Source organism: Nicotiana attenuata, unplaced genomic scaffold, assembly GCF_001879085.1.
Source record: "Nicotiana attenuata strain UT unplaced genomic scaffold, NIATTr2, whole genome shotgun sequence".
In the NCBI taxonomy this organism is placed as follows: Eukaryota; Viridiplantae; Streptophyta; class Magnoliopsida; order Solanales; family Solanaceae; genus Nicotiana; species Nicotiana attenuata.
In genome coordinates, this window is record NW_017672358.1 from 139952 (window position 1) to 151868 (window position 11917).

Here is an 11917-nt window from a genome sequence, read left to right on the forward strand (position 1 = left end):
GATAGCTCCCAGCGTGTGCTTTCATGAAAGAGTCTACAAGCATAGCAAACGAGTCAATTGAATTAGGAGGTAAGTTGTGATACCATATCATAGCTCCCTTTGACAAGGTCTCTCCGAGTTTCTTCAGCAAGATAGACTCGATCTCATCATCCTCCTAGTCATTCCCTTTGGTGGCGCATGTGTAGGAGGTAACATGCTCGTTTGGGTTGGTCGCTCCGTTGTACTTAGGAATTTCGGGCATGCGGAATTTTTTAGGTATCAGCTTTGGAGCCGCACTCGGAGGGAAAGGTTTTTGCACGAACTTCTTGGAATCCAGGCCCTTCAGTATCGGTGGCGCTCCCGGGATTCGGTCGGCCCTGGAATTGTAGGTTTCTACCTTTTTGTCATTTGCTTCGATTTTCTTCTCCCATGATTCTATCCGTTTTGTCAGCTCTTCGAGCATTTTTATGATCTCGGGGTCAGTTCCCGATTCGTTTTCATTCGATCTCTCTATGACCAGTTCGTCCCTACGGGTGACTTCCCGGAATGGATCGGGTTCAATTCTGCTCGGTGCGCTGCTTTGGTTCTATAACTTTGCTATCGCCGCCTGTTGAGCCTGTAACATTTCGAAGATCATCCGTAAGTTGATCCCATCTCCTCCATTATTTAAAGTATTTTGCGCTGCCGATCGGGCTTCACTACGGATGCTATTCTCGGGGTCGGTAGGCAGATTTGTGTCGATAGCCATATGTGAGTTAGCGTCCAACAGGTCCGCGTCTGGATTTCCGATGGGATCAACAGGCGATACCTCATTACCGGGCGCTATGTTGTTATTTTCACCGTGATGACCGGACTCATTGTCAACAGGTAGGGGTGCTAAATTGTGAGTTTGACATTTTGAGATTTAACTTGAAATTAGAGGCACTTCAAAGAACAAGTGTAAAAACAGTGTGTGTTATGAAAAATTTGTACCAAATAACCACTATTATCCTTAGCCCCAAAAGTGGGCGCTAAAACTATTTACCCTCAAAATCGGATACAATTGAATTTGTAAAGTTATTTTAAAGGATATGTAGGATTAAAATTGACACAAAAGTGATACATTAAAATTGCAATTGAAATAAAAAATGATGTAGTAAATTCAAACCACACGAATTGAACAGTTACAGCATTGGGGGGTTAGCCACCTTTGAACAGGATGCACTTTGATCGGTATCAAGACACAGTTGAACAAAAGCTTAAAGAAAAATAACAGTATATTGCTTCTGAGTGCGTGTTACAATGTCTTAAAATGAATTGTCAGACCCCCTTTATATAGTAGAGGAGTCCTACTTTAGGTACAATTCCTATAAAAGGTAAAAGTCTCTTGATTTGTTGATCGCCGGTTCCAGCTTATTGATACGTGCCGAGATTCCCGCCGTAATATTCGACCGGTCACGGATATTTCGATCTTCTGTTGGTAATGCTAACAATATTTCGTCGAGCTCGTTCGGGGTTAGGGTCGATTCCGGGACTACAGGCCCAATGTTCCCGAGGGCGGACGTTCTAACCCCGGGTTCTAGCCCGGTGGGATTTGGAGTCGATCTTCAGTCTTTTTATTGCCAAGTTCCGAGCCTAACCTATCATGTCGTAGGCGAACTCGATTTCGACCGTATACAGGGATTATATTTACCTAAATACTACTCTAATATTTTTAATTATCGTGAGTTAATATAAGTAGTGTTTAGCATAAACTGTAGTAATCTTGAATATTAAATCGATCAGCGATGAGAATTTCGAAATATATTCGTGCTTCACAGTTCACACACCCTGTCCAAAAGTTGCATCCAAATAGTTTTTTTCCTTTTTCTTCCCATTACATCCAAATAGCAAAAGTTGCATTCAAATAGTAGTTGACATTCGCTCAATATTCTGTCTTCAGAAGGAAAAAGAAAACTTTATTTCCCAACTTTTTACAGAAGTTTTTATCGCTTACACAAAGTGGAAATGTTTTCTGGAACCTTATGGTACTAGTTATCGCACACACATTTGAAGTACATACAAAATGTTTGGGTTGGAATAATAAAACAACAGTATTTGAACGAAAACGAAGAACAAAATCTGAATAGAATTAATGCAATGTTGTACTATAACGTTATACTCAATAATAGCATCTAACGGTACTCTTAAACAGAGTTCCAGCCAAGAACGCTTTGTTAACAACCCTATTTTGTATTNGCCTAGCCGGTCACACGGACGGCCCCGTGGTCTTGGCCGCGCCAAGTGACAAGCGCGCAGGTGCCTCTGTCGCCCCACCGATATCCCTCGCCAGCGCCAAGCCGCAGGCAGATGCCAACAGCGCCGCGCGCGCAGACAATGCCGCATGCGCAGACCGTGATGCCAAAGACACTGCTCCTGACAACGGAACTGCTGCTGCCTTATAGAAAACTAAGTCATTTTCATTGTAAATATAGAGTAATTTTATTTCATGTACTTCCATTATGTTTCTCTAGCTTAGTCAAGTCTAGTCTTGTAGCTTTGGATTATTTTTTTTAAGCATTATTAGGGGGGATCAAGCGATCAAAACTTTCTAGCAAGCGATCAAAACTTTCATTGCTTTTCTGTAATAGCTTTCATTAATGCAATCAAGCTTTCTTTCATTCTCAATTCTCATTTCTGTTCTCTCAATTGCTCTTGACATTGGTTTTTCCGTACGGCACTGACAATCTCGTCTAGCGTACGGAGGGGACCTCAGTTGGCGAACAGTAACTGCACTGACATCAGTTGCTTAGCCTTACGTCGCCCTTCCAAGGAATCTCAGGAAGGCGCCGCGTAACAGTTGGTATCAGAGCCTAGGCTCGACATCGGACGAGGGAACGCATTGACATTACCACAATTTCTAACCATGGTGAATCATGGGGACCGCATTGCGGCTCATGAAGGGACGGTTGAGGTATTACGACCTATTATGGATACGGTGCCTGAACTAAGAACTAGCCTACTGCAAAGGTTGGACGACCTGGACCGCAGGGTGCTTCAGGTCGAAGTTGACGTTGAAAACATCAGTCGCGACTCCGAGGGAGACCGGCAGACGGCAGCCACAGAGGCAGCCGAAATCTTTGAGAAATTCGAGGGGCTCCAACAGGAGCGCACCGAGGATTTAGCCCACAGGGCACAAGAGGCAGAAAAGGTGACTGCCATGCAACAAACCATTGACAAATTGACAGACCAACTCAATGTTGTCAACGCTGCTTTACAGGGCCTACTCCGAGGAGGTGGAAACCAAATCGGAGGTGCTGTGAACTCCGCTTCCGCGACAAAGAAGCTGAAAATTCCTGAGCCAAAGCCATACAGTGGAGCTAGGAATGCCAAGGAAGTGGAAAACTTCATCTTTGACGTCGAACAGTATTTCGATGCTGTTGGGGATCTGGAGGAAGCTAAGAAGGTAGCAACTGCTGCCATGTATCTTCAGGGTGATGCTAAACTCTGGTGGCGTGTGAAGTACGAAGCCATCAAGGCCGGTGAAGATGCTCTCGAGACATGGGCCGAACTGAAGGCAGCTATACGCCTGCAGTTCTTCCCCGAGAATGTTGAATATAATGCAAGGAGAAAACTACGGGAGCTCCGCCAAACAAAATCAGTGCGGGACTACGTGCGAGAATTCTCCGCACTCATGCTCAGCATACGCGACATGGGGGATAAGGACAAACTCTTCACCTTCATGGAAGGGTTGAAACCTTATGCCCGCGTGGAGCTACAGAGACAAAGGGTAGATTCCCTTCCCAAGGCAATCCAAGCAGCTGAATGCCTTGGGGACTATCAAATGGAAGCTCGAAGGGACAGGCCTCAGCCGCCTGCCCGAGCAGGGTTCAAAGGGGGCCAGCCCAGCAGTGGTGGTCCTAGCAAAAATGGGGGAGATCGGAACTCAAACAAATCTAGAGCTCCTTCCTCCGGCAGCAACAGTGCTGCGTCAAACAACAATGATCGGGCGAGAAAGCCTCCTTCAGGATGCCGTCATTGCGGCGGTCCACATTGGAACAATGAGTGCCCACATGCACAGATGAATGCCCATCAGGCTATTGATGATGGGACTGATGACGACTCAGACGATGCGGACCAGACTGAACCAGTAGGTGCCTTCAATGCAATTGTGGGTTCCATTTCTGAGGCACTAGCGGAGACCAGTGCTGGTATTCGTAAGAAGAAGGACTCATGTCCCGTCACCAGGAAAGGGAAAAAGAAGGCGAATGAAGAGACTCCTCTTAAACAAGAGAGGACCTTAATGTTCGTCGAGATGAAGGTGAATGGCAAGCCCATTCGGGCTATGATAGACACGGGTGCTACCCACAACTACTTAGCCTCGACTCAGGTGGAGCGCCTTGGACTAGTTGTAGGGAAAGGTAAAGGTAGCGTCAAGGCTATCAACTCACCTCCCCAGCCAGTGGGTGGAATAGCTAAAGAAGTACCGGTGAAGCTTGGGCCTTACGAAGGAAAATTCAACCTGCGAGTGGTGATCATAGATGACTTCGAGTTGATTGTTGGGCTGGAATTCCTAAGGCAAACCAACACCATGCCTGTACCATTTGCAGACATGCTACTGATGATGGGTACCAATAGGGCCAAGCCCTGCATTATCCCGTGCCTGCCCATGAAGATGGCCGTTGAGAACATCTCGGCCTTGCAGTTGAAGAAGGGGGTCAAAAGGAATGAACCTACGTTCCTGGCAACCCTCTGCATTGAAGATATAGAACGCTCCTCGGGTCCCATTCCTGAATCCGTGAAGGAGTTACTACTGGAGTTTGAAGATGTCATACCACGAGACATGCCAAAGCGGCTCCTGCCTAGGCGCACCATGGACCATGAAATTGAGTTGGTGCCGGGCGCGAAGCCACCTGCCCGGGCGCCTTACAGAATGTCACAACCCGAACTCACCGAGCTTCGGAGACAATTGACGGAAATGCTAGATACATGGATCATTGTACCCTCCAGGTCCCCATACGGGTCCCCTGTTCTATTCCAAAAGAAACATGATGGCAGCCTGCGACTCTGTGTGGATTATCGAGCTCTAAACAAAATCACCGTGAAGAATAAGTACCCTATTCCTCTAATGACAGACTTGTTCGATAGACTGGATGTCGCGATGGTGTTAACCAAGATAGATCTGAAGACAGGTTATTGGCAAGTTCGGATTCCAGAGGGTGATGAACACAAGACGACCTGTGTGACAAGATATGGGTCGTACGACTTCTTGGTCATGCCGTTCGACTTGACCAACGCCCCAGCTACATTTTGCACTCTCATGAACCAATTCTTACGAGAGTACATCGACGAATTTGTGGTGGTCTACTTAGATGACATTGTGGTATATAGCCAGATATTGGAAGAACACCTAGTGAACTTGCGGAAGGTCCTAGCTCGATTGCGGGAGCATGAACTATATGCAAAGCAATCCAAGTGCTCCTTTGCTCAAAAGCAAATTGACTTCCTCGGACATGTCATCGAGGAAGGGCGGATCAAGATGGACCAACAGAAGATTCAGGCCATCACAGATTTGTCGCCGCCTAAAGATGTCCACGCCTTGAGGGCGTTCCTTGGCCTATGCAACTTCTACCGGCGATTTGTGAAGAACTACTCCCTTATTGCAGTGCTATTGACAGAACTCCTCAAGAAGGTCACACCATGGGATTGGGGACCGAGGCGAGCGGAGGCCTTCAACGCATTAAAAGCGGCTATGTCTAGTAGCCCCGTCTTGGCCCTCCCTGATTTGGCCAAGCCATTCGAGGTACAAACAGATGCATCTGACTATGCCCTCGGTGGAGTGTTGCTACAAGAAGGGCACCCTGTAGCGTACGAGAGTCGGAAGCTGATGGATGCAGAACGGCGCTATGCCGCCCATGAGAAAGAATTATTGGCTGTCGTCCACTGCTTGCGCCTTTGGAGGCACTATCTGCTGGGGACCCCGTTCGTGGTCAAGACAGACAACACAGCTGTCAGCCATTTCATGACCCAGCCGAAGCTGAATGGTCGACAGGCCAGGTGGCAGGAACTCCTAGCTGAATTCCACTTCAACCTGGAGTACCGCAGTGGAAAGACCAATCATGTTGCTGATGCGCTCAGTCGGAGAGCTGATCTAGCATTGGTGTGCCTACCACCCTAAGGGGGAGCGAACTAGCCACATCCATTAAGGACCAGATACAGGATCTACTCATCAAGGATCCTGCTGCTCAGTATTTGGTTGATTTGGTAGGACAGGGCAAGACTCGTCAGTTCTACATGGAAGATGGTTTTCTGAAAGTGAAAGGGAACCGACTTTATGTTCCTAAAGGAGGAGATCTGCGGAGGACTCTTCTAGCGGAATGTCATGATACTCTGTGGGCCGGCCATCCCGGTGAAGAACGCACCATGGCGTTACTTCGTCGTGCCTATTATTGGCCTCAAATGGTCGATGATGTTGCTCAGTATGTGAAGACTTGTCTAGTATGCCAGAAGGACAAGTCAGACCGCTTGACACAAGCGGGACTCTTGGAACCACTAGCTGTCCCAAAGAGACCTGGATTTCATCACCGGATTGCCCAAGGTCGGAGATCTCACAACTATCTTGGTTGTGGTGGACCGGTTTTCCAAGTATGCCACCTTTATTGCAGCCCCACAATATATATCAGCAAAGATACAACTCTACTCTTCTTTTCTCATGTTGTCAAATATTGCGGCCTGCCCAAAGACATCATTAGTGATCACGACTCACGCTTCACTAGCAACTTTTGGACCCAACTCTTCAAGTGCCTTGGGTCAAAATTGAGTCACAGCTCAAGTTTTCATCTGCAATTTGATGGCCAGACGGAGCGGTTCAATGGTATGTTGGAGGAATATCTCCGCCACTTTATAACCGGATCGCAGAAGAATTGGGTGAAGCTTCTGGATCCTGCTCAACTGTGTTTAAATTCACAAAAGAGCTCTAGTACAAACAAAAGCGCTTTTAAAATTGTTACCGGATAGCAACCGCTACTCCCACACACTGTGAATGCACCAAACATGGCTAAATCTCCTCGAGCTGCTAGCTTCTCAAAAGAGTGGAAGCGGAATTTGGAGATAGTGTGGAGCTATCTTGTCAAAGCTCAAAAGCGGATGAAGAGGCATGCTGATCAGAATCGCCACTTTGTTGAATATCAAGTAGGAGACAAAGTGATGGTCAAAATCCCAAAGCGGTACTTATTTGCGGGGGTCCATGACCCTCGCCTATTGCAAAAATATATTGGACCCTTGTCCATTGAAAGGCGCATTGGGAAAGTTGCATACCGGGTGGATACCCCAGTTTGGTAGAAAATTCATCCTGTCTTCCATGCCAGTCTCCTAAAACCTTTTCGGGAAGACACGGAGGATCCTTCACGGAGCCAGTTCACAATACCCAGTATTCGAGGCCCCAATTCAACCGGAAAAGGCGTGTTGAAGTTATCCTTAATGATAGAGTGATTCATGCCTCAAGGAAAGATCACCAAGAGTTCTTGGTGAAATTGCAGGGCTGTGATGCAGAAGAGAATACTTGGGAGAGGGGAACAAACCTCAAAGCCTACAAGAGCCTCATTGAAGATTATTTTGCAAGTAAGGCGCCGAGGACGTCGCCAACTCAGGTGGGGGAGAATGTCATGGGCGGCTTTCCAGCCATACCCCATGACCCCTTGGGCGCGCCCCATGGCGTCTTAGCAAGCCTCCCAATGCCTAGCGCCACGGACGGCCCCGTGGTCTTGGCCGCGCCAAGTGACAAGCGCGCAGGTGCCTCTGTCGCCCCACCGATATCCCTCACCAGCGCCAAGCCGCAGGCAGATGCCAACAGCGCCGCGCGCGCAGCCAATGCCGCGCGCGCAGACCGTGATGCCAAAGACACTGCTGCTGACAACGGACCTGCTGCTGCCTTATAGAAAACTAAGTCATTTTCATTGTAAATATAGAGTAGTTTTATTTCATGTACTTCCATTATGTTTCTCTAGGTTAGTCAAGTCTAGTCTTGTAGCTTTTGATTATTTTTTTTTTAAGCATTATTAGGGGGGATCAAGCAATCAAAACTTTCTAGCAAGCAAACAATTCTCTGTACTGGTGTCTCTCCCCCTCGACACCGCGTTGCTTTTCTGTAATAGCTTTCATTAATGCAATCAAGCTTTCTTTCATTCTCAATTCTCATTTCTGTTCTCTCAATTGCTCTTGACATTGGTTTTCCCGTACGGCACTGACAATCTCGTCTAGCGTACGGAGATGACCTCAGTTGGCGGACAGTAACTGCACTGACATTAGTTGCTTAGCCTTACGTCGCCCTTCCAAGGAATCTCAGGAAGGCGCCGCGTAACAACTAACAACTCACATGTTAAACGCTGCACAATCACCCAAATTGTTGTAATTCCTTTATCAAGATTAAGTGATATATATTCTTAAATTAATCTGTGACTCCTATAATTAGATTATTTGGTTTGATGTAGACACTCGTAAGAATAAATATTACCGTTGAGGTATTGTTGTACCGAATGTCATATGCATTGACTGCATGTTCCTGGCTAATGACTATTTCCATAATTTTTGTTTCTGCAATTAGTTTGACCTTGATAATATAATTGCAAATACCGATGACCTAATATTTGCGAATACGGAAATTTTATTGAGTGTGACGGATAAAAATGTTAAAGGGGGAAAACACCTCAACGTTTTAAATTATCGAGTTTTCTTTTACAAATTAATAATTGTCTTTTTCTTCTTCTTTCAACTCCATCTATTTTTACCTACCCTTTAATACAATGTCTAGAAGTAGTTGACCAACCCCATCTAAGATGCTGACGCTGTGCATCATTCACATACTTTAAGAAATTATTGGTTCCGTTATTACCATTCATGTACTTCAATTTCTTTATTGCTCACACATCAATATCATTCCAAAAAAGGCATGCAAAATTAGGCAAGGAAAAAATGAAGAACTAGACTAAATGCATGCAGACTAGTTGCATCTATAGGAAAAACAAAAAGAGATTAAATATATGTGACAATGGTAACATTATATCCAACAATAGCATCACCATTAGGATTAGCCGAATAGGTTTGAGCAATAGCATACCCACGAGCCAACCGGAATAAACCGGTCCCTCCAACAATAGCCATTTCACGAACCGGGTTCAACGCCGGGTTCAAGCTTAACAGGCTAAACGAACTGCCTTGGTAAATACCATCTGTGAACCCATAGTTGAGCACCATGATAAGGCCCAAATCAGTTTGACCAGCTGACCCGTAAAGCCCACGGGCCCGGCCCACTAACTTTGAAGTTGGGTCTGGTCCAATAGTAAGTGGATCATCAATCATCAGTAAAGCCCCAAATATTGTAGCCGAATTGTTGGTCTCAGCTGCTTGGGCTATCCTCACTGCACTTGGGTTAGATCCACTGAGTTTATCATGAAAATAGAATTGAAGAGTTGTCACTACTTCTTTGCCTGATTCTACCCTCTTGGCCCATGATTCTTGGTCTTGCCCTTCAGCCCATGCAAATATTGTCACTAACAATATGACAAGTAGAGCAAACCTCTCCATGGCAAAATTACTTACTGGATGTTAATTTGACGGATGGATAAGCGTAGTAGAAAAAAAAAAATCAATTACAAGAGGAAGGCGATGACCTGACTTATGATGAGGAGCCGATGGCAATTTTGTACAGGCAGATTCGAAAGCTGAGGTCGAATCAAGAATTGAGCTATTGGCTTGCTAAGTACTTGTGTGCAACACAAAAATCAAATATGATATGTTGAGGGATAGTGCTTTTTATAAGGAGGGTTGGGGGATTAGTTATAAATTAAAAGTCTCTTTGACTTTTAAACAAATCAAGCAAACTACATTTCTAACTAATCTGGTCCCACTTAAAATTTAGAGCTTTTGTTGAACTCTTGAGAAAGAACAAAACAAACAAAAAAATTTCATATATTGTGCATAAAGTCATGTTAGGATTCTAGAAGTTTAGTCATGCATTGGTTTGCCAACACAAAAATACGACAATTTTTTTTTTTTCAAATCCAATATATTTCAAAGTTTTAAATTATGAGCCATTTGTCAAGTATACTAGGAGCAGGTGGGAGAAAAAAAGATACCAGGAGCAGGTGGGATGGACAAAATTGTTGTTAGAAATTTAATTAAATAGGGTTTACTTCCAAAATTGTACTTAACTTGTCCGTTGTTATAATGAGTGTTTCCGTATCTCTTTGGAGTCAAGGTCACATTATTTGAATCTTCTGGACTAATAAGATTTGGTTGCTTTTGTTGATTCAACTTTTTGTCTTATCTTTTTGGCCAAGTATTTTTTTCGATTTGGTTCTTTTTCTCTATCACCTTCTGTTTAGGATAACAATTAAATTTGTTCACGGTTTTAAAAATATGTGGATAGATTCAACACAAATAATCAAGAATATTGGATAAACGAGTTAAAGACAAAACGAGTGATCAAATTGATTGTAATGTTAAGGCCCAGCTTGAACTTAGATTGAATAGTAGTTTTGCCTTCGATCGGACCCTTAGTTCGAAACCAATTGTGAATGAAGAACAAACTATAAAGTAAGAACTCTGCAATAGCTAAAAAGCAGAAAAATAAATTTGTATTGCCTTGATTGGCGTGTTACAATGCGTCTTCTTAAAGAAAAAGCTTCCCCTTTATACCGTAAGAGAGTTTCATCCTTAATACAATTCTAAAAAAGATAAAAAAAAATTCCTTTAATTTCTCGCCAATTGCTGCGTAACCGACATCGGGCGAGATTTGTGCCGTGATATCCGGTTGGGTACGTATATCACGGTCCTCTATTAGTCATGCGCAATTATTTGCCATATTTTTCAAGGTCTATTGGAGCTCGTTTTTAGGCCCGGGGAGTGTTGCTTCATCACGCCCGACGATGAGCACATTGTTCACCTGTTACAGGCCTCGGCACGCAAGGCTCCCAGCATCGATTTCAACCTTATATGTCCGTAACCTTCTTCCGTCTTCCTCATTGAGAAATCGTATAAGCATTGTTTCCGATTTTACCCGTATACACCTTCCATACTGAAATCATGATAGATAGGTGGTGGGTTTGAGAGGTCTGGTTTGAAAAATTTGACGAGGAAGAGTTGGTAAGTGTCGGTATTTAGTACATCAGCCATCAAAATGATACACCAACCACGAGAATCTCGCGTAGCTATGGAGTTTGACAATATTTTCAAGAGTTCCAACTTCGGACGCAACGCATATACATAATTTAGTTGACCAATGTACCTAATTTTTTTCACTTTTTTAATTCAATTTTTGTTTTTAGCTCCTATAATATATTATTAGTGTGCATTATCTCCAATTCTTCCATTAAAAATCATATTTATAATGAAAGATGTATAGACACCTATATACATTTATGTTTTGTTTTTAGTGTGAATATCTTTTGTCATGATTTCTCGTTTTGGCAACATACATGTGAATCAACTATTTCTCTTTGAAAGTTCGAAAGCTTTTGCCAAGATGCTTAGGCCTAATGATCAAGGCTAAGGCGTCAATACCATAACCCTAAGATATGCTGATCTAAGATTTTTATAATATGGGTGCATCATTAAAAAAAATTTAATATAGGTGCATTATTAAAGAAAGGACAAAAGAAAAGTATTAAGTAGTATTTGATCCCTGCTATTCTAGGCGGTGGCGGAGCCACATTGAACAAAGGGGTGTCAAGCGACACTCCTTCGCGAGAAAATTACACTATATTGCTAGATAATTTTTTTTATTTTATGTATATTTATTATATGTTGACTCCCATTGACTTTTCGATGTATCTAATTATTTATATTTTGACACCCCTTGATGAAAATTCTGGCTCCGCTCTTGATTCTAGGTAAATAACTCAGCATTCAATCAAGTGCACCATTTGACCTATTTGGAGTATGGGTGCAGCAAATAATATTAGACCAATTTTAAAAAAATATA

The 11917-nt window shown here is 43.8% G+C and overlaps 1 protein-coding gene across 1 annotated transcript; it reads right to left on the reverse strand.

The window, feature by feature from the left end:
* Nucleotides 1-8835: 8835 nt before the first annotated feature.
* On the reverse strand, nucleotides 8836-9746 carry LOC109212896 (dirigent protein 23-like). The gene has a single exon (XM_019376624.1). The coding sequence runs from the start codon at nucleotides 9517-9519 to the stop codon at nucleotides 8968-8970; it is 552 nt and encodes a 183-aa protein (XP_019232169.1). The 5' UTR covers nucleotides 9520-9746; the 3' UTR covers nucleotides 8836-8967.
* Nucleotides 9747-11917: the final 2171 nt, after the last annotated feature.